General features: G+C 62.5%; 3 protein-coding genes across 3 annotated transcripts; 1 reads left to right on the top strand and 2 right to left on the bottom strand.

Annotated features, from left to right (window-relative positions):
* Positions 1-1,164: 1,164 nt before the first annotated feature.
* HES3 (hes family bHLH transcription factor 3) lies at positions 1,165-1,919 on the bottom strand. The gene is made up of 3 exons (XM_040987650.1): positions 1,839-1,919; positions 1,670-1,748; positions 1,165-1,541 (listed from the first exon to the last, which is right to left on the bottom strand). Exons 1-3 carry the CDS (start codon positions 1,917-1,919, stop codon positions 1,165-1,167), a joined length of 537 nt encoding a protein of 178 aa, XP_040843584.1.
* Positions 1,920-7,696: 5,777 nt separating this feature from the next.
* ICMT (isoprenylcysteine carboxyl methyltransferase) lies at positions 7,697-13,363 on the top strand. The gene is made up of 5 exons (XM_040987825.1): positions 7,697-7,961; positions 8,411-8,499; positions 9,059-9,228; positions 9,702-9,919; positions 11,987-13,363. Exons 1-5 carry the CDS (start codon positions 7,767-7,769, stop codon positions 12,167-12,169), a joined length of 855 nt encoding a protein of 284 aa, XP_040843759.1. The 5' UTR covers positions 7,697-7,766; the 3' UTR covers positions 12,170-13,363.
* Positions 13,364-16,740: 3,377 nt separating this feature from the next.
* RNF207 (ring finger protein 207) lies at positions 16,741-24,660 on the bottom strand. The gene is made up of 16 exons (XM_040987649.1): positions 24,470-24,660; positions 23,837-23,969; positions 23,211-23,355; positions 23,038-23,119; positions 22,881-22,956; positions 22,680-22,805; positions 22,433-22,479; positions 22,202-22,274; positions 22,053-22,121; positions 21,671-21,739; positions 21,489-21,586; positions 20,892-21,072; positions 20,609-20,794; positions 20,375-20,426; positions 19,990-20,107; positions 16,741-16,841 (listed from the first exon to the last, which is right to left on the bottom strand). The coding sequence occupies exons 1-16, from the start codon at positions 24,658-24,660 to the stop codon at positions 16,757-16,759; spliced, it is 1,731 nt and encodes a 576-aa protein (XP_040843583.1). The 3' UTR covers positions 16,741-16,756.
* Between the last annotated feature and the right edge of the window lie 1,180 nt (positions 24,661-25,840).

Here is a 25,840-nt window from a genome sequence, read left to right as displayed (position 1 = left end):
TTATGGTGCAAGTGGTAACGCTTGCCCAGGGGTCCGTGTCAGGGCTGCCAGCCACTGTGACAGTCGGAGGAAGCCCTGCCTGGGGCGCCCCGTCTCCGGCCCAGGCGTTGGGGTGCCTTGGGGTCCGCAGTGAGCGGCCGCCACCTGGTGGCCAGCAGACTGCTCCCGGGCTCGGCGCGCGGGTGGATAAGAAGCACCCTTCCGGGAGGCGGAGCAGGAGGCGTCCGGCTGCCCAGGCGCAGTGACCAACCAGGGCGGCCCCCTACGCCGGCGGCCGCCAGGAGAAGGAAGGCTCTTCAAAGGTGGTGTTTGCAGTTCAGGAGGCTGCACCCGAGTGGACCTCGAGGGGAAAAGCCGCCCTCATTGGTTTTATTCCCATTCACACGCCGGTGAGGACGAGGTGCCCCTCGCGGGTCGAAGGAGGAAAGCGGTTGACTCTCCCGGGTCTCTTCCCACCGCTCAAGTCCGAGCGCAGCCACGACCTCACGGACCAACTCGCGGGCCGGGTCGTCGAGAGCCGTGCGCAAACCCTATCGTTACAGACGCAGTGTACGGGGACGGGGGTCTTCAGTGGTGGAAGATGAGCGCCTGTCCCGGGAAGAGCGCGCGCGGGTCTTCTCGCAGCCTGGAAAACGCACGGGGCTGCTGGGGGAAATGGGGCGCAGAGCGGGAGCTGGGGATCGTGTGCACGATGCGCGCGTGCTTGGAGGGTAGAGGCGAGTGTAGCTAAGAGGGTGGGGGGCGGGGAGGTGACCAGGGGACCGCTGGCGGGCGGGGCGGCTTTGTGCCGGCGAGAACCCGGCGCGGGCGGCCGGCTGAATGGATTGGGGCGGGGCAGCGATTTCCTCGCTGCCAGGGGGCCCGAGCCGCTGCCCACCGCGACCTTCCCCCGCCCCGCGCCGGGCGGGGACGGGCTCCTAAGACACACCCGCGGCCCCACACCCGAGCGAGAGGACAGCGACTGTGCCCCAGCAGCAGGGCTGCAGGGAGCGGGCTCGCGCGTTTCTCCGCGCGCGTGAAGGGCGCGGAGCTCTCCAAATCCACCCAGCTCCCAAAACATAACAGGGCGATTTGGGGTGGCCACCACCGAGAGAGCGCTCCAAGCGGTTTCTACATCTCCAGACCCAACGGGAAGCCCCCGGAATGCGAGGCGTCCTCTGGGCCTCACCAGGGTCGCCACACGCGCAGCCCGGGTCCCGGGCTCTCGGGTGGGCTGCGCGACGCTGGCGGTGGAGCCAAGACGCTAGGGGACGAACCGGGGAGGTCTCCAGGGAGGAGGAGCAGGGGTGGTGTGGACGGCGGGCCGCCGGTGGAGGACGCCGGAGCCCAGCGAGCCCAGGCGCAGGGGCCCCGCGCGGAGGGCGCCTCCGGCCCGGGGCGGCCGCTGTCCATGGTGCTGCAGCCAGCCGGGCGCTCGGGCACCCGGGGGCAGCTCAGCCCGCCCGTGCACTCCTCTCTGCGCCGCAGGAGCAGGCTGACGCCCGGTAGGCAGCCCCGGGAGCAGGATGCGAACTCAGCTCCACTGGACACCGGCCAGAGCCCTGCGGAGAGAAATGTGAAAGGGAAGGGAGAGGAGGCAGCCGCACAGCCAGGCCCTCCTCCGGAGGAGTCCGGTTCTCCCCATCCTCCCCAGCCAGTTATGGCTCCACCAGCGCCCCTCTCCTTCTACCTTGTAAGGTCTGCAGGCTTTTCATGTACTTGACGCTCAACTCCAGGATGTCCGCCTTCTCCAGCTTGCGTTTGCGGATCTGATCACAGGTGGGAGGGCTCTTAGCGTGTGGGCTGGCAGGAGATGGGTTTGGGCAGAGGGTCGGGCCAATGTCCTGTGCCGGCCTCACCTGGTGCGAGTAATGTTTCTCTAGGAGTGTCTTGAGCTGCTCCAGTGACACGTTGATGCGGGCGCGACGCTTTTTCTCCATTAGTGGCTTGGAGATCTGTGGACAGGTGGCCTTTAGGGGAACGGCGGAGGGGCTGCCACCTGCTCCCAGCCTCCCCACCCAGGGAAGGGCCCCCACCCTACCCCCCTCAGGACTCCAAACCTTGCGGAAGCTGCTGGCGGGCCCACCAGGACTGTCCCTGGTGGCGGGCTCGCTGCCCATGCTGCCTTGTGTGCACTGGCTAATCGAAAGTGATTTGTGACCTTTATAGAGGAATTCGTTTACATGTCAATGAGGCCCTTCAGACTGGGGGGCCGGGACCTGAGGGGGAGGGGGCCACCTCCTGCACTGGGCTCCCGCCCTAGGAAGCATCTCTGCTTACTATCTCTCTGGCTGCTTTCCAAGTTTGTGAAGCCCTCCCATCCCCTGTTGCTCCTGTCGTTCTGGGCCTCATCCTCTGGTTCGCGTGCCGAACTTGGACTGCTCTGCGTCTCTGAGCATCCCAGGGCTTACTCGCTGAGGGACCCGGTGCCGTCCAAATTCCCTAATGAGCGTGACAGAACTCCCAACCTCGCTGGTTCCTGATGAAGATGCGAGCCAGCGACACCTGCTTTCCGCTCTAGCCCAGGCCGGCAACGCCGCAGTCGCCCTCATGGCCGGACAATGTACCGATTTTCTGCCTGTGGCTGCTCAAAGCCTGGCAGGCAGGGCCCGTGGGGTCCACTGACATGTGTCCCATTAAAGCGTGCTGCCCGCCCGCAGGGCCACCATGGAGATGTAGCCTGAGCTCCCAGTGCTGTGAGTCAGCCAGACGGCGTCATCCAAGCCCGCCACCAGTCCTCGGCTTGCAGGAGGGTGGCCCCAGGCAGACAACCTGTGGCCCTCTGGGGACAGATCTGCCTCTGTCCTGCACAGCAGCCTGCCGGCCCAGTGGCTGCAGTGATGGCTGCCCAGCTGCCCTCCTGGAAGAGGTCTCACTCTGCACGTTTGGGAATCCAGGGCTCCCACTCCTCGCCATTGCTCAGCCCAGGCAGGAACACGCCCCCCCCCCCGCCCGCGCAGGAGTGTGACCTGAGCTCATGTGGGCCCCAGAGGGTGACCTCTAGAGAAGGCGCTGGGTTCAAACTCAGGCAGCGCCTCTTACCAGGCTCTCCTGGTTTTTTTGTTGGGAGGGGGTGTGCAAAAAGCGGACTTTCTTGGGACCACTGGCTGCAGTTGGCTTCTGCAGGGCTCCAGGGTGGGGGAGGGGAAGCTGTGGGCGTGGGGGGGCCGCCCCTTCCCAGCTCAGCCGTCCAGCCAGAGCACCCTCCCCACTCGCCCTCGCTCGGGGTATTGATGGGCCTCGCGGCACCGCTGCGTTCCCAGGCGCCAAGGACCATGGAGAATCGCGCCCCGCCTTCCCCCTTTCAGCCCCAGGCAGCGGCCACAGCAGTGTTCTGGGGCTCCCTTCCTCCGCCCCAGCCTTCCCCGTGGCGCTGGGGCCGGATCCGAGAGATCGAGCCCGGGAGCTGACGGTGGGGCCGAAGCCGGCGATGCGGACGGAGGGCACTGGCGCGCGCCGCCGGACGGATTTGAAGCGCCAGGGCCGGCCGGTCCGGGCGGCCCTCGTGCGCCTAGGCCCGGGCTAGAGGCGGTGGGGCGGCACGGAACAAAGGTCCCGCGGGGCGGGCGGGCGGGGCGGCCGGGCACAAAGGGGGCAGCCGAGTGTTCAGGGCTTTGTGCGAGTCCCACAAAGCGGCTCCCTCGCCCGCCTCCGCCGGGCCAAACTCCGGGCGCCCCGCTGCGCGCGGGCTTCCAGCTGCCGCACATCTGCCCCGCAGCCGGGCGCACGCCTCGCCCCGGCCGGCTCCCTCCCGCCCCTTTGTCGGGGAGTCGCGCGGGCAGCGGGGCAATTTGTCTCTAATTACAACCCCTCCCCATAAAACCGCCTCCCGGACCTTTCAGTCCGCGACATTAGCAACCCAATGGCCCCGGCGGGCAGCTCTCGCGGCCCGCAGCGGGATGCCAGGCCCGCCCTCTCCAGAGTTAGGGTCGCCATAAAAGGGGGTCCCCTCCCCCCGTTGCACCCCCACCCTGCACCCGGGCACCCGCTGCTCTGGGGCCACCAACAGAGTGGCGCCTCGGGCTCCCGGAAGCGCTCACGTGGGCGGCTTAGTGATCCTTAAGCAGTGGAAAATTGACCGCAAAATGCGCTAATTCGCAATGTTCTGCTCTGGCTGCGGGAAGCGAGCCCGCCGCGGTGGGAAGGTGCGCGGCCGCTGCCTCTGCCCGCACCCAGCGCTCCGCTCCCTCTCCTGCGCCCCCTCCACCTGGGCCAAGCGCCCCTGCTTTCCGAGCTCCTCTTCACCCTGCCCGGCTCCCGCACCACCAACAGCCGCTGGGTCCGGACCCTTTGGCCACGCTTGCTGGGGTCGCAAGCGCCCCCATTCCCCACCCCGGCCGTTTCCTTCACTTCCCTTCTGTCCTCTCCGCTTCACCCACAGTCCCGCTCGGTCCCTGGGCCGCGGCTGTCCTACTAGGTTAAAGCTCTTCGCAAGGTCCCTGGGAAGGCTGCAGAAGAGTCCCCGCTCCCAGTGAAGTCCTCCCAGTCCTCCCAGTCCTCCCGGGCCCCACCGCACTGTCGGCCAGCCTTCTGGGGGGGCTTTCCTGGAGCAGGCGCCGAGCAGAGCAGCGGCGCCCGAGACGGGGGTCCACCTGCCTCCTCCCTGCGCTCTTGGGTTGCCCTTGGACAGGGCAGCGACCAACTTAGCAACGAACTTATGCGAACCTGCATGTAGGCCACCGCCGACTTTCCATCTTTAGCACCTGGGGTCCCCAGGGCGGCTCAGAAAGGAGCACAGGCCCCAGTGAGAGAGGAGTTAGAGTGGGTAGTAGGCAGTTAGGGTATTCTGGGTCCCCGAGTAAAAGAGAATTTCCCCACCATGTCTTGGATTCACCAGGGCACGTCTCTTCCATGGGACAGGGCTGCTATTAGCATATCAATTCCCCACCTGAAGTATCAGCCATCACCTCCAGCCATTGTGGGAGGGCCTCAGGCTGATCTCTTTATCATTGAAAGGAGAGCAGGAAGAAGTAATACACATCTGCCTAAGGCCTGGAATGTCCTATGTCTGGTATCTCTGTGACCTTTTGTCCCAAGGCCAGGAACCATGGAAACCAGTAATTTTCTTTGTTTATGCAGAAACATCTTTGAGGGAAACCTTTAAAAGGTGCATTCCCCACCATTCATTCGGGTTTTGGCTTCTTGTCCTCCTGCCACTATGGTAGAGGGTTCGGGTTCTTTTTTCCTCCTGCCACTATGGCAGGGGGTGAGGGTCTTTTCTATCTCAAAACCCCCTCCCGTCGCTAGGACGGGAGTCTTCTCTTCTCAGCTTTTCTAATAAATCTTGCGTTAAAACTAAACTGTGTCCGCATGAAAATTCTTCTTTCCTGCGAGACAAGAATTTGAGGTTGCTGCCATATTCAGAGTCAAAAATCCTGCAACACCAGGACGGAGGCGGCGGGGGGCGGGGTCCCAGGCGCCCCTCTGTTGGTGCCAGGCACCCACTTCCTTGTGGAATCGCTGAGGCTTCGAGGGCCTGTGGGGCTACTGGGGACCCCCACTTTCTCAAGCTGGGGAATTTGAGGCACAATGCTGTGTTTGCCCACCACCACCACCCTGCCTGTCCCTCGTTTCGTTTCCTTGACCCTGGCAAAAGACAAAACATGCCGGATGAGCTGACCCCGGGGACGAGAGCCACCTTAAGCAGCCCACTGCCCATCACAGGTGACGGCCGGGAGCCACGGAGGCAAGGGATGTGGGGGACACACTGGGTGCCCAGGGGAAGAACGCCGCTGTGCCCCTTCGCAGATGCCCAAAGAGACCACTCCATGTAATTAATGATCAGGGCAGAGCAAAAGGCCGGGCTGTGCCGAGGGGGTTGGAGAGGCTGTGATTGTTTCACTCGGCTGTACTGGGACTTCCAATAGCCCAGGGCTCTTCAGGGGGACAATGGGTGGCACTCAAGTGGGCGAGCAGCAAGTGCATCCATGCTGACTGAGGCTGGCCTGGCTCAGCTGGGGAGAGTGAATTCCGAGAGACCCCCATTGTCCCGCCCCTTCTGTGCTTCTCCCCCACCGGCTCTAGTCTTTAAATATTTACCCGGCCCCTTTGTATGTGCACGGCTTGTACATTTTGGGCTGTAGTATTCATAAATCACACTCATTTCCGGGGTTCAGGGGTGAGGGGACAGTCTGCAGTGGCCAAAGCAGGGGAGAGGACGTCTTGGCAAGAACAGGATTCCTTCTGGGGACCTCTGCAGCCACACTGCACAGGTCCCTCGCAGGCAGGGCAGAGGCCTGGCAAGAGCCTAAAACACACCGTGCCAGGGTTGCTGGACTCCTCTGCGTGGGCCAGGCTTAGCTCACACTTAGGGCAGTGGGATGCCTTCAGCCGCGGGAGGTGGCACGATCCACTCACGGCCCCTGGCATGCACCTGACCACTCCGCTACCTGCCCTCTGTCCCTCATTCGGACATGCCAAGTAAGAAGGTGGGGAAAAGCCCAGCTTCGGCGGGGGGTTCTCGGGCCTCCCAGGGGTCTGGGGTTGGAGGCAGCTGTGGGGGCGGGGAGGACCCCAGGGGTGCTGCCTTTGTGCATGGCTCCAAGCACCTGGCACAAAACCATTTACAAGAAAAGGGCTGGGAAGACACCTCAGGCTGCGTAGCTCTCCCTCCTGGTCCTAAAGTAGGCGGCTTGGGCTGGGGTGTGGTTGCTGGGTTGGAAGGTGTTGTGTGGGTGTCCTCCAGCGGGTCTGAGTCAGGGGCGTGACTATGTGCGCACAGACTGACCAACTTGCCAGTCCCTGCGGCAGCTCCCGGTGGTACCTCCAGCCCTGGCCGATGGCACTCCGGAGCCACGGCCCCTCCTTCTTTTTAATTTAATTTTAACGATTTATTTCGAAACAGGAGTGATAGCCTAAAGCCTTAAGTCCTTGCCTTGCATGTGAGGGATCCCATATGGGCACAGGTGCTAATCCCGGCAGCCCCGCTTCCATCCAGCTCCCTGTTTGGGGCCTGGGAAAACGGCCCAAGGCCTTGAGATCCTGAGCCCATGTGGTAGAACTGGAGGGTCCCAAGGCTTTAGGCCGTCCTCTGCTGCTTTCCCAGACCACGAGCAGGGAGCTGGATGGGAAGTGGAGCAGCCAGGACATGAACCAGCGCCCATACGGGATCCCAGCACGGGCAAGGCAAGGACTTTAGCCACTACGCTACAGCGATCGTCGGCCCCTTCTGAGTCCAGCCCCGACCTCACCGCAGGGTGGGAGAGGACGCTGGGCCAGGGACAAGGTGATGGGCGGAGGGGAAGATGCCTTGCCCAGTATCCTAGTCTGGGCTTAAAGTCATTTCCTGCTGGCCTTCTCCTCCGTCAGCTCTCAGAGCTCGCGTAGCAAGGAGCAGTTTATCCTTGAAATGCCGGCGCTGTACATGAAGCTGCTGCCTTGCAGCTCCAGCATTCCCTTCCCGCCTCCGCGACCTGCCCGCCGGTTCGAGTCCTGGCTGCCCCGCTTCCCCTCCAACTCCCGGCTAATGCACTCGGTGGCCGCTGCGCCCATCTGCGGGGACGACCCAAGGTGAGCGGGGGGTCGTTTCTAACTGCGAAGTGCTTGAGGACAGAAACGCAGCGCGCCCGCGACCCCATTTCCGCAGCCGCTCCGCCCGGGCGAGGCCGTTCCCCAAGGGGCGGGGCCGGGCGCGCACCCTCTTCTCGCGAGAACAGGCCGGCGGCGCGCGGCTCCGGGCGGCTGCCCTTCCGCGGCTGGCGTCGGCGGCGCCGTGCGCAGGCGCGGTCTGCCCGGGCTCCAGTGTGCGCGGCCGCCGTCCGCCGCCCGCTCGTCCGCCGCCCTGCGCCATGGCGGGCTGCGCGGCGCGGGTTCCGCCGGGCTCCGAGGCGCGCCTCAGCCTCGCCACCTTCCTGCTGGGCGCCTCGGTGCTCGCGCTGCCGCTGCTCACGCGCGCCGGCCTGCAGGGCCGCACCGGGCTGGCGCTCTACGTGGCCGGGCTCAACGCGCTGCTGCTGCTGCTCTACCGGCCGCCGCGGTACCAGGTACGCGGTACCAGGTGCGGGTCGGGGCTGGGACCCGGCGCCCGGCCTCCCGCGGGCCAGGCTTGCGGTGGACGGGGAGTTCCGTGGCAGCCGCGAGCTTTTTACATAAGTCGAGGGGTGCGGACCCACCTGCCGCGCAGCCTGGGGTCGGTCTGGGGTCCAGGCTGGGCAGGATAGCCGCTCGTGGCGGCGGCCACTAGGAAGTACTGGACCCGGGCTGACCGTCACCTTAGGCCCGGGAGGTGGGTGCGGGGTCGGGCAGCGCGGAGTCTGAAAGCAGACCCCTTGCCTGGCACATGGGCTCCGCCTGCTGCCCACTGCCCTGCCTGCCCAGGGGGAGGCTGGCCGGTCAGTGCCCTGCCTGCCCAGGGGGAGGCCGGCCGGTCAGTGCCTTGCCTGCCCAGGGGGTGGCCAGCCGGTCAGTGCCCTGCCTGCGGGCTGCCTTTCAGATCGCCATCCGGGCGTGCTTCCTCGGCTTCGTCTTCGGCTGCGGCGTGCTCTTGAGTTTTAGCCAGTCATCTTGGAACCACTTTGGTTGGTAAGGACGCCTTGTTGTAGGGGCGTGGGTGACAGGACTGCGTCTCCCTGGCAGCCGTCCTCCTCCACCTGCAGTGTTGTGGGCACTGGGGTCCTCTGTGGCCCGAAGGGGCAGCCCCATCCCGACGCCCCTCTCCCATCTCGGTTCTTGGTGGGTTCCCAGTCTAGTGAGTGGGTCCCCCTCAGTCACCATATGACTTTAACCTCGGGGTGGTTTCAGTGCCCCCTGGACCAAGCCTTGCCCGTTGGGGAGCATTGCCCTATGTGCTGGCACTGTGGAGCCAGCTCCCTGGTGACTGCCAATGTTTGCGTTTTGTTCAGTTTCGTGTCCCCTTGATGTTATCTTGGATTTGTCCCTCTGGTTGGGGACTCTACGAGGCTTCCCTACCCTCAAAATCCCACTTGTTGCAGCCCTGGGAGGCGAGGGCACGCCCGGGCACCTGCCGACCGCAGGTCCTGTGTGTAGGTAGGCCAGCCCCAGTGCGTGCTTCGCTCACGGCTGGCTGGGCGTCTGGCCTCCCGTGACCTCTCCCCACGTTCCCCGCATCTTCCCTGACCAGGTACGTGTGCTCTCTGTCGCTCTTCCACTACTCGGAGTACTTGGTGACGGCCGTCAACAACCCCAAGAGCCTGTCCCTGGACTCCTTCCTTCTGAACCACAGTCTGGAGTACACGGTCGCAGCGCTGTCCTCCTGGATAGAGTTCACGCTGGAAAACATCTTCTGGCCAGGTCAGCGGCCCTGCCCTCTCCGGGCTCACCTCGCAGGCCTAATCCCCACTAAGCCATTTGCAAAAGCTGAGCCCTGACCGTGAACAGAGGGCAAGCTGCCCTCTCTGCTTTAACCTCGGGTGTTAGCACGCTGGCCGGGAGGCCGTCCACCTCCAGCAGCCACAGCAGGGCTTACCTCTGCTGTCACGCTGGCATCTCGGGCAGGAGTTTAGGAACGGAAACCCCTCTCTCTGCCTCTGGAGCCACTCGCAACGGGGGCTTCCCACAGCCCATGGTGTGGATGTACGCGGCTCCCAGCATGCACCTCCCAGCCCAGCTACCACCTGTTGTCCACCAGCAAACAGGGGACACGGAGTGTGAGCCAGAGGGCTGTCTGCTCCAGGAGGGCAGGGCCTGGCAGTGATGGGGAAGACCCGGACCTGTGCTGGCAGGGGCCTAAGCTCCCCGTGTGACCCAGTGTCCCTGTCCTGCAGAGCTGAAGCAGATGACCTGGGTCAGCGCCACGGGGCTGCTCATGGTGGTCTTCGGAGAATGCCTGAGGAAAGCAGCCATGTTCACGGCCGGCTCCAACTTCAACCACGTGGTGCAGAACGAGAAGTCAGACACCCACACGCTGGTGACGAGCGGGGTATACGCCTGGTGCCGGCACCCCTCCTACGTCGGCTGGTTCTACTGGAGTATAGGAACCCAGGTACTGGGTCAGCTTCCCCCACACACCAGAGCTCCGTCAAGGTCGGAACGGGTGCCCTTCACGAGCTTCAGGACACTCCTGGGGACTCGGGGCCTGCCTGCCTCTCTCACTCTGATCTGGAGCGCCCCAGGGGGCTGAGGAGAGGTGGGGCTCCCTCTGCCACGCAGCCGGTGCTAAGGAGGCCAAGGGCATGTGGCGGTGAAGGCGAGCTGCGGGGATTTGCTGAGTCCCAGGCTGTAGGCTGGCTTCGCTTCCTGACAGCTGCTTCCTGATGGGCTCTGCTCCCAGGATGGCTGGGCTGGGGGCTGGACTGACCTGGGAACATCCACCCAGAGCACCAGGTGCACGCATTGCCGTGACTTCCTGGGCGTGATAGACCACATCGTGGCCATCCTTGGATGGATGGCATTCATGAAAACAGCAGGGCCTGTGCTAGCAGTGCCATCCTTGGGTCACGGTGGTCCTGGGTGGATCGGGTGACGCCCCAAGTGCTTGCACTGTGTCCCCTGGGCACAGTGTGTGTGTGTTTGGGAAGGCACAATGATTATGCCTCCTGGGTGCATTAGGCTGGGGCCAGGAACTCCATCCGGGTCTCCTACATGGCTGGTGGTGGGTCACCTCCTGCGGCTCTTCTCAGGCAGGTTAACAGGGATCTGGATTGGAAACAGCAGCTGCGATTTGAGCCCGTGCTCAGGCAGAATGCTGGCTTTACAGGTGACAGTTGAGCCCGCTGCGTCAGCCTCAGGACTGTTCTCTGTCCTACAGTACTGCTCGTGACACACTGAGCTGCCGCCTGCCCGCTGCCCTCCCTGCCCTCATACATTCACATGGGGACACTAGTGCTGCCTCCAAGCAGCTGCTGGCTCTGCACGCCTTGGCACGCTGCTGAGTGCCCAGTGGTGCTGAGCCCACAAGCTCACAGGTGTGCTGTGCATGTCAGGGCAGAACTCAGGAGTCAGAACACGTGCCCAGCTGTGGTGGCGGGTGTCTCCTGTGGAGTGGACATGCGTCCACAGGGACCAATGCAGGAGGCCAGCAGTGGCTGGCAGTGAGTCCCCCGCGAGCAGAGGATGCTGGCTCTCGGAGCTCCTGGCCATGCTAGAGCCCACGGGGCAAGCAGATGTCCTGCAGCACCTGCGTCCGGGATGAGCACTGGTTCAGTTCACAGTGGCTCCACTTGTTTTTTAAGACTTTTTATTTATTTATTTATTTTTATTGCAAAGTCAGACATACAGAGAGGAGGAGAGACAGAGAGGAAGATCTTTCGTCTGATGATTCACTCCTCAAACGGCTGCGATGGCTGGGGCTCAGCCAATTCGAAGCCAGGAACTTCTAGGTCTCCCACACGGGTGCCGGGTTCCAAGGCTTTAGGCCGCCACGGTTAGAACCGGAGCCCATATGGAATCCCAGCTCATTCAAGGCCAGGACTTTAGCTACTATGCTACCACGCTGGGCCCAGCTACTCCACTTTTGATCCAGCGTCCTGCTAATGGTCAGGAAAGCAGTACAGAATGGCCTAGGTGCTAACCTCAGCTCTAGCCCTAACTGTCCATAGGGGAGACCCGGGTGGAGTTCTCATGGCCCCAGCTCAGCCCTGGCCATTGGCAACAATTCAGGGGTGAACTAGCAGGTAGAAGATTGTGCTGCATCTCTGCCTTCCAAATAAATCTGAAAGAAGAATAAGAGAGAACGGAAAAGCCCACGAATGACGGAGGCAAGAGGCAGACATTGGACCCGAGGTGGGCCAAGGTGTTGCTGTGCAAAGATTTAGGCAGTGGAGTGTCCCGGGTGTGCGGTAACCTGCTGGAAGAAGTGTCTGGGGACCTCAGGGCCTGAATCTAGTGGCAGGGAGAGGTGACAGGGCAGCTGTGGGCTGTGTGCAGTGGCGGTGAGCATGTCTGTGTGGGCGCCTAGACTGTGGCCCTCGACCTGACCCGAGGATGGCCTCCCCATGGTTGCTGTTCCCTGGTACGGGGGAGCGGCCATGAGGAAGAGCTTGGGCCTGTGGTGAGGCTGCGCTGTCGGGTGGCCCCCGTCCAGCGCCCTGCCCGTGGTGTCGCCCTGCAGGTGATGCTGTGTAACCCCGTCTGTGGCGTCGTCTACGCCCTGACCGTGTGGCGCTTCTTCCGCGACCGAACGGAGGAAGAGGAGATCTCCCTCATCCACTTTTTCGGCGAGGACTACCTGGAGTACAAGAGGAGGGTGCCCACCGGGCTGCCCTTCATACAGGGCGTCAAGGTGGAGCTATGACGGGTGGGGCCCGCCGCCCCGGCCCCCAGCTTCTCTCCTGGGACTTCCCTGGAGCCCAGAACGTCGGACCCACTGGAGCCACCCGTGCTGCACTGAGTCTAGGTGGGACGTCGCTGCCAGGGGGACCGAGCACATCTCAGCCATAGGCAGCAGGGCCCCGCCAGGGGTGAGCCGTGCGGCCCCGCGGATGCCTGGCCAGGTGGGCTACCTGCAGGCCTCCCACCCACAGCGGGTAGGTGTCACGGGTGGTTGGTGCACACAGGGTGCGTGCACCACCTTTCTTTCAGCCACAAACAGCACAGCTTTAATCTCTCTGTCCCTAAGTGCATGACCAGCCACACAGTTCTAAAGAATTTCCTCATCCAGCGCTTTCGCTCTTCATGTATTTAACCTTATTTACATATCTATTTTTTATAAACAGCCATGTGAATTCCCAGGGGACTCACTTGGCGTCTCCAGTCCCAGCCTCTGTTTGGAGCAATAAGCATCGACACCTCTGGGCGCTGCGGCCGGCTGTAGCAGGTCCCATCGGCGTCCCCGGGCCGGTCTCCTGCCCCCCCCCCGGGCTTGGTGGCAGCCGGCACAGGGCTGTGTCACTTGTCCTTCTCCTGGTACGTGCCCTCCATGTCCCTGCTGTCCGCAGGACACTGGGAAGCACTACTCTCCAGCTTCTGTCTTTCTAATTTAATTTTTTTTTTAAATTTTCTTTACCATAACTTACATATTTTGCGTTTGGGTATAAAGTCACTTAATGATTGTTTTCGGTGTTCTGATCCCAGAGTTACAGACTTTGCAAGGGGTTGATCCTGTGCAGCCACACTCTGTCACGGAGCAGGTGACCAGCTGTGAGCCCGTCAGTGCGGGGCGCTGCGGCTTTGCCTAGCTGCCGCCAGAGGCCGAAGCCTGCTTTCGGTGTGGCTGGGGCAGGCACCGTGTTGCGGTGGCGTTGTGAAGGCAGCAGTGTGGCCACTCCGGTCGTAACCCCCACCGCTCCTCCCCGCAGAGTGGGGTCGGCACCTCCTACCTCACGGGGATTTTGTGAGGACGCGGCCGTGTGCGTGCTTGTGGGGAGGGGTGGCAGGTGAAACCCGCGCTGAGTGAATTACACTCCAGTGGGTTCACTTACCTGTGCGATGCCTAAAATGTATCTTCAAAAGAGCGTTTTATCAACTTGAAAATATACTTATTTCTAGATTTTCCTGGCTTGATTAATGTCTTGGTTCTGTAGGGCTCACTGACGAGGTGTGGCTCTTGCTCTTTGGGAAGTAGACAGACATGTCCAGCCGTTGGCCTTCCTGAAGGCTTGGGGAGTGGGGCCCCCCGCAGGGCACCAGGAGCTGGGGCCAGACTGCTGAGCCTGTGGGCACCGCTGGCTGGGTGTGGCTGGCTGGGCCTGTGGGCACCGCTGGCTGGGTGTGGCTGGCTGGGCCTGTGGGCACCGCTGGCTGGGTGTGGCTGGCTGGGCCTGTGGGCACCGCTGGCTGGGTGTGGCTGGCTGGGCCTGTGGGCACCGCTGGCTGGGTGTGGCTGGCTGGGCCTGTGGGCACCGCTGGCTGGGTATGGCTGGCTGGGCCTGTGGGCACCGCTGGCGTGGCTGGCTGCTGGAGCTCCTCCCCAGGTCTCGGGGTCCCTCAGACCAGGGGCCCCTTGAAGAGGGCATCTAAGTAGGATTGTCCTTCCCTTGTCCCCCCAGGGAACCAGGAGCAGCTGACGATGGCCCACTCTGGGTGGTGCAGCTGGAGGTGCTGGTCAAAGCGTAGGCGCCCAGGAAAGGGCTGGACTGGGGTGGGGGACTTGCAGCCAGCTCTGCTGTAAAGAAAGTGGCACTGTTCCCACCCTGTACAGTTTGGGATCGAGTGACCCGGCAGACACTTAAGGATGACAGATGAACTCCTTAGCGCTGGGGTCTGGCACTGAGCATGGTTCACGAATCGGGCTCCCAGCCACGATCAGCCTCATGAGGTCAAGGCTTGGCAAATGTTTCCTGTCAGTGTCTTTCTTTCTTTTAAGACTTGTTTATTTTTATTGGAAAGGCGGATATACAGAGAGGAAGAGAGAGAGAGGAAGATCTTCCGTCCGATGATTCACTCCCCAAGCGGCTGCGATGGCTGGGGCTGAGCCGATCCGAAGCCAGTTCTTCCGGGTCTCCCACATGGGCGCAGGGTCCCAAGGCTTTGGGCCGTCCGTGACTGCTTTCCCAGGCCACAAGCAGGGAGCTGGATGGGAAGCGGGGCCTCTGGGATTAGCACTGGCGCCCATATAGGATCCCGGGTGTGCGAGGCGAGGATTTTAACCACTATGATATCGCGCCAGCCCCTCCCCCTGTCAGTTTCTTAATGAAGACACCTGCAGGGCTGGCGGTGTGGTATAGCAGGCCAACACTTCACCTGCAAGTGCCAAAATCCCATCTGAGCACCGGCTGTGTCCCTGCTCATGTTCCTGGAAGGCAGCAGAGGATGGCCCAAGTGCTTGGCGCCTGCACCCATGTGGGAGACCCTGAAGATTCCTGGGATTCAGCCCAGCCCAGCTCTGGCCGCCGTGGCCACTGGGGAGTGAACCAGCGGATAGAAAATGTTTCTGTCTCTCCTGTCTGTAACTGCCTTTCAAATACAAAATAAATGTTAAAAAAATTGTTTTAATCCATTCAAAGACTTCTCCTCCTATGGGTTGCAGAATCAACAAAGCTGCGTTGGAATGGTGCCAAAATGCAGGGCATGGCAGGAGCCTGTGAGCATTCAAGGCACCCAGGGCAGCCAGCTGGCCCTTTCGTGGCATGCACTGCCTGGTCCTGGAGCCCAGAGAGCACACTGTATTCCCTCTGTGGTTACCAACCTTGGTCCGCAGCTGCCACTGAAGGCTCAGACGCGGGTCCCTCTACCAGCCGAGGGCTCCGTCCTGCCCATATTCTGCCCTCAGAGTTCCTGGCGGGGGTGGGACACCTGTGGCTCACTGCAAAGGGGCAGCCTGGCCATCGCAGGGAGAGTAACTTAGCCGAGTAATTCTACTTTTTACACACAGAAAAATGTTTATTTGACTATTTGAAACGGGGTTTTCTTGCACAGATAGTGACCAATCTTAACAATGGTCAATTTTATATAAGACTGTCCTTGATTTCACAGAACAGCAGCCTGAGCGTGGAGAAGCTAGGAGGCCATGCCGCCCAGAACGGTGACTTCCTCTGCCCCCGAGGTCCACCAGCGTCTGATTTTTGGGTGGTCATGGACAACTAACTGGGTTAAAGCAGCGGGGGGGAAGGCCTGGCCTGGACTCTGCTGTCTGCCCTGGAGGTGACCAGAGCCATCTGTTGGCTCTGTGGTCTTCAGCCTTCCATCAAAGCAGGATGGTGACGGCCCTGGCACTCTGTCCTTGTGGTCATGCTCTGATTGCTAGTGGATGACCAAGACACCGGGTTCCTGCCAGGCCAGGCGGGTGCTGCGCCCTGACCTTGGCCGCGCCTCTAACACTAACACCCAGACCAGCAGGGCCGAGGGCCCTGAGGGGGGCATGTTTGCCCATGAAGTCAACTCTAGGGGGGCAGTCCTCTCACACTGAGTAAGGACCAAAGCGTCACACCATGTAGTCGCAGGGAACAGCACACCTCAGCCCAACCATAGAATCTGGAACAACGTGGCGGAGTTCGTGGGTTCTGCAGCTGATCGGGGGTTGACCTGGTCAAGGAGTGGCCGCTCCTTGCTCCCTGTCATGACATTCAAGCTCTGGAAATCCACCCAGCCACTGGGGACCGGTCCTGTTGGGCGAAGATGGAAGCTCTGTGGGGACATGGGCCCTGTGTCTCCAGCTGGGTCTGCGATGGGCTTACTTTGTCCCTGGGGGGCTCTTCTGAGGAATTGCTTGGTCTGGCTACTGCCCATTTAATCCCTGCCCAAGGAATCCAGAATCAAGAGGTCCTGGTGGGTGACCTTGTCTTCAGCTCAGGTGCCCTGTGCTTTAGCTTCTGTGACAGTGTGTGTGTGGCAGCAGCTGAAGCGAGAGGCACACGGGGGAAGGTAGGGCTGACCCCTGTCACCTGCCACGCTGCGACTCCAGGCAGTCCACAGACCTCACGCTGCTTAGCGGCTCCCGTCCCTGCCTGCAGCTAACAGCAGTACTGACAGGAGTCTGTGACAGTCACACCACTGATTCCACATGTCCGTCCCCCTGGCGAGTGTCTGCAGACACGGACTCCGGTGGGCAGCTCCGGAACCCGTCCTCAGCCACTTCACCAAGGGAGGGAGCAGTGTCGCATGTTGGGAACATGAGCTCAGGCGGCAACCACAGCCGTCCATCCTGAGAAGGTCTTGTGTGTCCCCATCACACCTGGTGGTCACTTGTCACCGGCTGAAGACCTCTCGGATCTGTTTCACAAACACGACTCTGCCAAGGCCGTGGGGCTGGGAAGAAGCAAGCTGGTAACCAAGGGGGAGATGGCCTGAGCTCGCTTTGTGCCCATACAGGCAGCGTCCCTGAGCCCCACACCCCACACCTGCAGTGCCAGCAATGTGCGGGCACGCTCGACGCCGAGCACACAGTCCCCCGTCTCAGACGGCTGCTCGGCTGGCCTCGCGCCCTTAGGTGCAGAGCCCTGCTTCACCTGGCCGCGGTCTCCCCGGTCCTGCTGTCGTCATATGGAGTTGGGGAATTTTCGGACTCCTCTTCTGCAGGTGCCTGGAACCTGGGCACGAGAGCGTGTGTGCAGGAGTCAGGAACCATGAGCCCAGCCTGTCGCGAGGCCCTGGGCTCCCTCCACACAAAACCGAACCGGAGCAGATGCCCAAGGCCCGCCACACACTTTATCCTTCGCGTTCCTGAATATTTGCCGAGGCCTCTGGTAGAGGGCGCAGGTCCTGCTCTCATTGGAAACCACATGCTGTGTGGGGGAGACCTGTGATGGGGGACTGAGGAAGGGAATGCAGCATGGTGGGCCCAGGTGGTGCCCTGCAACACGGAGTGAGGCCCTGCAAGGACATCCAGGCCAGGGCTGGCACTGTGGCAGCACTGGCACCAGTTCCAGCTCTTGCCTATTGCACCTGCAATCCAGCTCCCTGCCTATGGCCTGGGAAAGCAGTGGAAGATGGCCCAAGTCCTTGGGCCCCTTCACCCACGCTGGACACCTGGAAGGAGTTCCTGGCTCCAGCCTGGCATAGCCCTAGCCGTGGCAACCGGTTTGGGGAGATATTTCTGTCTCATCTACCTTCAAACTAAATCTTTTAAAAAGAAAAGCAAGTTCATTCCAGATCGGCCCAGAAGCAGGAACCTGGTGACCTTCAGGGGAGTGGCAAAGCCACTGTGACCAGGGTGGTATTGGGACCAACATGATCAGAGGGAGGCAGGGACGGGTCCCTGAAGGCAGCTGGGTTCCTCAGTGGTGGGCAGGAGGCCAGCAGAGACCACTGGCTGTGTGGCGTGCTGAGGGGCCACTGTGCTTTAGATGAGTTGGGAGGGGAGCAAAGGAGACCCCAGTGGGTGGGCTGAGGGAGCAAGGTCATTGGGATTTGGGGATGAGGTGGGGTGCAAGATGCAACCCAGGTTGTCTCCCAGGCCTTATGTCCCAGAGAGGGCGAGGCCGACCACTGGTCTGCAGGGAAGTCTCCCGTCGGGGCAGGGGGAGGGGTGCCGGCCCTGCCCAGGAGGAAGGAGCTGCAGGTGAGCCTGGAGCTTGGAGGTGCTGTGCTGGGGAGATGGGTGGGGCTGTTTGCTTTCATGAGGCTACCTGGGGAGTGAGAGGGGAAAAATCTGGATTTTGCCCACGGACATGCAGGGGTGAGCCAAACAGGCAGAGTCACCAGAGATGAAAGCAGTGTGGGGAAGAGAGGGTGGTGGCCAGGCTCCTGGGAGAACCAAGGAGGGACTGGGGCTGAGCAGACGGGTGGGGTCAGAGGCGGGATCAACACTGGCCCAGCAGCCGCGCAGACCCCTGGAACAGGTGCATGAAGAGGAGCCCAGGTGGCCCTCCACCCCACATCCCACGTGCAGCCCCATCCTGAGCTCCTCTGTTCATGGACGCTGACTCCTGTGTACGCAGGAAGGGGTCAAACAGGTGCTCCCTGCGAGGGAGTGTGCACCAGAACGCAGCAGCCTCCACAGGAATGCACCTGCCATGGCCAGCGGCCAGCATGTGGCCCCACCCGTGGCCTCACTGCTCACACAAAAGCTGGTACGGCCTGTCACTGAGGGTTTGTAAGTGGATTCATCCAGGACCTGGTGTTAACGACTTTGAATGTCCACCTCGCAATGTGCTGGGGAGGAGTCACAGCATTTGGTCCAGGGCACAGGGGCCTGGTTACAATCATAAGCAGTGTGAGTTGAACCTCGGGGGCACAGGTGAGGGGAAGGGGGGCTTGGCCGGGGTGGGCCTTGCCTGACTCTGTGGCACATGTTCACTTCTTCCCCAAACTCACAACTTGGCTAAAACAACAAGAAAAGGGGCTGGCGTTGTGTCACAGTGGGTTAAGCTGCCACCCATGACACTAGCACTCCTTGTTAATGCACTTGGGAAAGCAGCCGAGGGTGGCCCAAGGGCTCGAACCCCTGCACCCATGTGGGAGACCTGGACAGAGTACCCAGTCTCCCGCCTTCTAGAAGACTTCTCTGTCTCCCCACCCCAGCCCTTTCTCTGTAAATCTTTCAGATAAATCTAAAGAAAAAGGAGGCAGAGCCCTCCAGGTTAGGATGGGACAGGGACGAGGAAAGATGTTCCTAAAATGTGGGGCGCTGAAGACCACTGGCCCGTGAGGACCAGAGCTGGAGACAGGACAAGCTGAGAGCCAGGGCCGTACCACCAGAGGGCACAGCCTAACCGACGGCCCTGGAAGCCAACGGAAGCAGAGCCGGATGCTCGCTGGGCCACTTGGTCAAGTATGAAAGCGGGGCTGAAGGTGGCCCAAACTCGCCCTCTGTCCCCCACTGCGGTGCGGACACCGCCCATATCCCAGAGGGGCAATGTGGGTCATGCTGACGATCCCTCTGTCCTGCAATGCCTGTCTGTCTGTCTGGGTGTGCTGCCAGCCCAGGCTGGTCCTAAGCGCACAGGCGCTGGTGAGCACATCTCCCTGCTCCGTGTCCTGCCTGGGATCCTCAGACACCCCAGGAAACGCCTTCTGGGAGCGGGCATTTGGGGAAGACTGGATCCCATGTCATAGAGCCCGCCTTGGAGTCCCAGCGCTGATCCCGCCTGGGAAGGTGATGGTTCAAGGACTGCGCTCCCTCCTACCGACATGGCCGATCTGGACTGAGACCCCGCCTCCTGGCTGTCCTGGCCCAACCCTAGCAATTGCAGGTATCTGGATGGAATGGCAGTGCACTCTCCCTCTCTCCTTCTGAACAAATCAATCTTTAAAAAATTAATAAAAGTCCCGGCGGCGTGGCCTAGCGGCTAAAGTCCTCGCCTTGAACGCCCCGGGACCCCATATGGGCGCCGGTTCTAATCCTGGCTGCTCCACTTCCCATCCAGCTCCCTGCTTGTGGCCTGGGAAAGCAGTCAAGGACAGTCCAAAGCCTTGGGACCCTGCACCGCGTGGGAGACCTGGAAGAGGTTCCTGGTTCCCGGGTTTGGATCGGCACAGCACTAGCCGTTGCGGTCACCTGGGGAGTGAATCATCAGATGGAAGATCTTCCTCTTTGTATATCTGACTTTGTAATAAAATAAATAAATCTTTAAAATAATTAATAAAAGCAAGTGCCGCCTGCGGCCTGGAGGTGGTATGGCAGCCGAAGCTGCAAGCAGCCTGCTCGTGTGACCTGGTCTTCGCAGGTGGTTATCCCTGCCTGGTCCACCCCAGCCCAACTCCCCTTCCCGCCGCACCTGCTGAGGGGCCCCTCACCTGGGCTCCAGCCGTTCTTTCACCTTGGCGATGGAACGGACATAAGGCGTGATCTGTTTGGTGATGGTGGCCAAGCAGGCATTCTCCTGCCTTAGCTGGAGGAGTTCCTGGAGCTGGGCTGTGGGGCCGAGACCAGACTGGGGCTGGGTTCCATTGAACACCCAAACTGACCTGTAAGCCCCCACCGGCGGAAGCCCTGGGCTGTCCCAGTGACCACCTCCAACCACAGGGCAAGGGAGAGGGTATTCGACTCCCGGGCTCCCGGCCTTGGATGCACCCAAGTGCTACCAGGGGGCAGGGGAGGGATTTGGGGTTTGTATGGGGTTAGCATGTGCGTTAGCCCAGGATGGGACGGGGGTATCACTTGGCAGTGAGCTGCTGGGACCTTCATAAATCTCTTGCTCATTGGCTACCCGCTGATAGCATTCCTCCCAAACCTGAAACAGAGAAGTTGGGGCTCCTGGCTGCAGCCGCACAGAGCCCAGCCCAGCACCCCAGGCAGGTCCATGTGGTTCCTAGGCTCCCAGGCACACAGAAGCTGGAGCGCCCAGCCTTGCCCTCTGGCCCCACCGTCCGCCCGCTTCCTGCTGCAGTCATGGGTGGTGGAGGGGAGGGCTACCTCCTGGAAAATGGCTCGCATGCCCTCCGTGGAAGTGTACTCCGAGGCGATCCTGGCGTCCAGCTGCAGCGACCGCTGCAGGATGTCGGCCATGATCTCGGCTTTGATGAGTGAGTGGTGCTTGGTGAGGTCCCGGTGCAGCTCCTGGGCCTGGTCCTTCAGATTCTGTACCTCCCCCTGTAGGCTCTGCACCCAGTGGCCATTCCAGGGTGTCCAGTTAAGGCCGGACCTCGGGGAGCAGGGGAGGGGTGTCTCCCACCCTGCAGGGGCTCAGGCCTCTCACCCGGTAGGCTTCCTCATAGTGGCGGCAGTGCTCCGCGAAGGGCATATCCTCGGCCAGCAGGGCCTTGGTGCTCACGGAGCGGTGCAGTGTGGGCTTTGGCACTGGTGACCTGGACAGCTTTCTCCCCGGGGAGGGACAGCTGGCTGTTATCAGCACCTTGGGGCTTGAGCCTCCTCCCAACCTAGGAAAACAGCCAGTGTGGCTGGGAATGGGCGGTGCTTGCCCGCCCCCCAGCCTTCCAGGCCACACTTAAGGACAGCTGGGTTGGGTTTACCTGACACCCAGTCTTTTGGCACCTGGGACCCCAGCGCGGGCGCACGCTTGCCGGGGTCAACCTCTCTCCCGACTCCAGCGCAAACAGAAGCGCTGACGGGTAGGGCGGCTGCAGCAATGGTTAGGGGCAGCTCCCCGTCCTACCCTGACGTCCCCGACCTCCTAGCAGGTGTCGGTGGCCAGAACGCGAACACAAGGCGCGGCAAGCGGCTGAGCCGTGAAGGGCGGCCCGGCCTCTCCGGCAGGCTCTGACCCCTTGACGTGCCGGCCCACCCGGTTGGGGGGTTCTCATGCCAGCCCGCCCTGTCCTGGGTCGCTGCTTACGTGTTGGCGCCACCCGGCGCGCCCGCCGCTCCGCGCGGCCCCAGCTGCAGAAGCGGCTCCAGGCAGCGCGCGAACTCGGCGCGGTAGTCGCTGGTGATCTGGGTGGCGGGACGCGGCGTGAGGTGGGGGGACCCTTGGCCCGCGGGGTTCCTCCCAGCCCTGAGCTCCCGCCGCGCGCCCACCTTGCTGCTCTGTGCTGGCCTTAGGCGGTGTGGCCCCGTGACCACGCGCTGCAGGCGCTCCATCAGTTCCTGTTGTGGCCGAGGGCGCAGGCCGGTGAGGGAGAGGGCACGGCGGGGACAGGTGGGGATGGCGGGGACAGGCGGGGGTGGTGGAGGCCCGGAGGCCCCAGCGCCAGTCCCAGGTGTCCTGAGACTCCTGTCCGCGCCCCCATGTCCAGGAACAGGGGCCGAACCCAGCGTCAGCTGCGACTGCAGTGCCCCGCCCCCCATGTGTGTACATGATGAGACGGAGGAGGGAAAGAGGAGCCTAGAGACTAGGGCTAGCCCGGCAGGTGGCTTCCCCGGGCAGGGTGGGGCTCCCGGGAGACAAGGCCTGACTCACATAGCCCAGGTCCAGAAACTCAGCCTTGTTGGCCAAGCGAAGGAAGGTGGAGCAGATGAGCAGGTGGATCTGTGGATGGGACGCTGCTCAGGGCCTGGCCAGGGGAGGAAGAGTCCTGCCGGTGGGGGCCCAGCCTTGCCTCCCCTTACCTGCAGGGTGGGCAGGAGGGTGGCCAAGTGGGAGAGCTGCTCCTTGAAGGCCTTGTCCTTCTCTTCATATTGGCTGCGGAGGGGCGGGCTGCCAGGTCACCAAAGGGGAGGGCTGCCCACCCACTTCTGGGGGCCTGGGGACAGGACCGAGTCTCCTCCCTGTTCCCTCTTGCCGGCCTCCCCCTGGTGGAGGGCCAGGGTCGGGGCAGGGCGGGCCTGGGCTGCACTTACCTCTGCACCGCCTGCAGCAGCAGGGCCTTCCTCTCGGCCAGTCTTTCCTGGGAGAGAGGTGGCTGCTGACCCACATCCCGGAGCCCAGGTACCCTCACCTGACATGTCACCTCCCCCACCTCGAGGTTCAGCAGCCCCCAGGAAGAGGGTGGGCCCCCTGCGAGCTGCGCAGGGGCACCTGTCCAGGAGGTGGAGGCTGCGGGGACGGAGGGGGGATGGAGGGGTCCCAACCTCGGCCAGCCCTCACCTGCATGCTGCCGAAGAGCGCGTGGATGGCGGCCTCCTCCTCAGCTGCGCTGCCACGCACCTCCTCCACCATGGTGTGCAGCAGTGCGATGGCCTCCCGCGTGGCCGCCTGCAGGGCCTTCACGGCCTGGGGGCAGAGCAGACTCAGGAGGAGAGAGCTGAGGTCTCCCACGCCCCCCAAGCCAAAGCCCCCGTGCCTTACCAGCACCGCCTGCTCCAGGCGCTCACAGCCCTGCACGTAGGCCGACTCCAGGTCCACACAATGGGCCCTGCTCTCCCTATGGGGACTTGATGGGTGAGCTGAGAGGCTAGAGGACGCCCCCAAGCATGCTCGCCTCTCGCCCCCTCTGCTGACTGACCCTTGCATGTCCCGGAAGCAACGGATGCACAGCAGTGACTTCTTGTCCGTGGAAAACATGAGGTAGGGTTCAGCGTGCATCGCTGCGGCAGAGGGGAGCGGCGGTAAGAGCTCAGGCTCTGCTGCCCAACCCCTCTCCACCCCACACCCCTGCGCCTGGCCCAGGGCGCTCACGGCACTGCTGGAGTACATCGCGGCTGCGTTGGCCCAGGGCTACGATGTCGTGGCGCGCGAACATGCGAGCTCTGTGCGTCTCGTCGCGGCAGCGCGCGCACAGGGGCTGCCCGCACGTGTTGCAGAAGTAGGTGGTCTCGGCGTCCTGCGGGCAGAGCGCACACGGGCTCAGGGCCGCAGCAGCCCGTGGCGGCTAGCGCGCAAGCCACACTCTTGCTTGGCTGGATGGTTCAGCACAAGGTCGAGGAGGCTTGGAGACTAGGTACCTGGGGCTTGGACGTGGACATCCACTTCCACGAGTGAGCATGGAGGGAAAATACAACGTTTGCAAAACAGCCCCCCCTTCCTGCCCCCACAGAGAGCACCAGACACCCCAGCCCCAGTCCGGCCTCAGCCCAAGCTGGTGAGTGAGCTGGAGTTAGTCTCCAGCTCCACTTGGAGGTGCAGGCCAGCAAGACCCCACCGCACCACACGGAATGGCCACCAGGGAGCTGTACTTGAATCTCCCACCCTTGTAATGGTGCCCACACGTGGGGATGTCCAAGTCGCCTCAGGGCGGCCACCTTGGTCTGGCATCCCTGGCGGCTCCCGGCCCCGAACCCCCAGCCCCAGCCCCATGCCGCTGCCTGCTTGCTGCACTCCAGGTCACAGTTGGCACAGTGCACGGCCTCCACGCCATCCCCCGAGCTGTCCACCAGGAACTGCAACAGCCGGTCCAGCGGTGGGAGCCCACTGGCCCCCTTCACCAGTGTCTGGTGTCTGTGGAGAGGTGGCAGCAAAGTCCAGGCACCTTCCCTGGGGTGGGGGTGGAGGCTCCTGAGCCTCAGCCTCACATTCCAGGCTGGAGCTAAAAATAACGGTGTTGGAGGTCCTGTGCGGCCTGGGGTCTGCTATTAATAACACAGCCCACTCCGCCCTCCCCCAGGATGGGCAACCCTGGGAGAGCAGACACCTTCTCCCCCCACCACACTTCTCCCCGCCAAGGGCAACTTCAAGGACACCCCAAAACAGTGAATCCTAGACTCCTGAAACCACCCCCAGCCACGCATGGGAATGTCCTGACCTCTGGAAAGATGCCCACGCTGGCTCCCTGAAGACCCCTTTCCTGGCTTCAGTTAGGTTAATCTGGGGAATGGGTGGTTCTGGCTGGGGGTCTGCAGGAACTGCACAAGGCACAGCCCTCCCAACAGGCGCCTGCATGGTCCCAGGCTCACCCTGCTTGCCCAGGTAGATCCAACCCCCAGCCTCTGGGCACTCACTGGCACAGCGGGCAGGTGAGGCAGCCATCGGTGGTGCAGCCACGCAAGCAGCTAGCACAGAAGTCATGGAAACAGTCCAATAGGCAGGGGCGCTCGTACTGCGTGTGGCACAGCGGGCACATGAGCAGGTGGCCGCTGGCCACATCCAGGGCACTCAGCCCTTCCAGAGGCACGAAGATAGCTCCCGACATCTGTGGGCGAGTGCAGGAAGCAGCTGGGACACAGGATTCTGGTTCCAGGTGGGGGGTGGTCCCAGCAGGGGTACAGGCCACGCCCTATCTGCCCCGTCTGGGTCTGCTGGGGTGTCCCAGAGGGGCTGTGGAGTGGAAACCGCTGGGTCTGTGGTTGGAGCCTGGCACCTAGCTGGTGCGCCTGGCTGCTAGCGCGGGGAGGACTGGGGCAAGGGGCCGGGTCCTGGTGGCAAGGGGCGAGCTGAGTGCTCAGCTCCCAGCCTTGCCTCACTGGTGCTGCCAAGGTCGCTGATCGCTGGGCCCCGGAAGGTCAGGGCTTCCCACCCGGCATCCCCTGCCCGGGCTCCCCGCCCCGTGTCCTCTGCGTGACCCATGGGACAGTGCCGGGATTCTTGCTGCGCGGCCTGCCCCTGCTGTAGAGGCAGAGAGGAGGGGACATATCACAGACACGGGCAGGCTGGGCTCTTGGGCCGAACCTTGCTGGAGCGGCTCAGCCTGGGGCCTCACAGGACTCCCCTTGGCTGTGGGGTGACTGAGGGTTCCCTGCTTAGGGCCGTACTCTCTTGGGTGGGGACTGAGTGAGTCCCAGCACAGAGTGGGGGCTGGGGAGGCAGGCTGCCGCTCTGGAATCCTTGGCCTGCCTGGGGCCGCTGCAGGGTGCTGTGCTCAGCCACAGGCCTCCTCACAAGGAAGTTCAAGACCAGGCAGGCAGGGAAAGGTCCCTGTGCACAAGGGGCCAGAGCAGTGCCCTCTGACCTGGTTGTCACAGCTGGGCCTTGGCGTCTGCGCCTGGAACGGCCCTCTGAAGCCCACGTTCAGAAAAATGACTATGGATTACACACAGGCCAAGACCCTTGGGTCTGTGTCAACTTACCGGCTCCTGAGCACAGCAAGCCTTGCCTTTGCGAAGGGACAGAGCTGGCCCCTGGAAGGCAACCCCTCTTCCTTCTGTTTTTAAAGATCTGCTTATTTACTGGTTTAAAAGGCAGAGCATGAGAGAAAAGACCCCGCACTGTTCACTCCTCAGATGGCTGCAGCAGTCAGGGCTAGGCCTCAGAGGCAGCAACTCTGCGTCCGGTGTCCTGTGTGGGCACCTGGGCCATCTTCGCTGCTTTTCCGGGTGCAACAGCACAGAGCTGGACTGGAAGTGGAGCAACTGAGACTTGAGCTGGGGCCCACA

This window comes from Ochotona curzoniae, unplaced genomic scaffold, assembly GCF_017591425.1.
Source record: "Ochotona curzoniae isolate NIBS_2020 unplaced genomic scaffold, NIBS_Ocur_1.0 contig_4792, whole genome shotgun sequence".
NCBI lineage: Eukaryota > Metazoa > Chordata > Mammalia > Lagomorpha > Ochotonidae > Ochotona > Ochotona curzoniae.
This window is presented reverse-complemented; position numbering and strand designations above follow the sequence as displayed.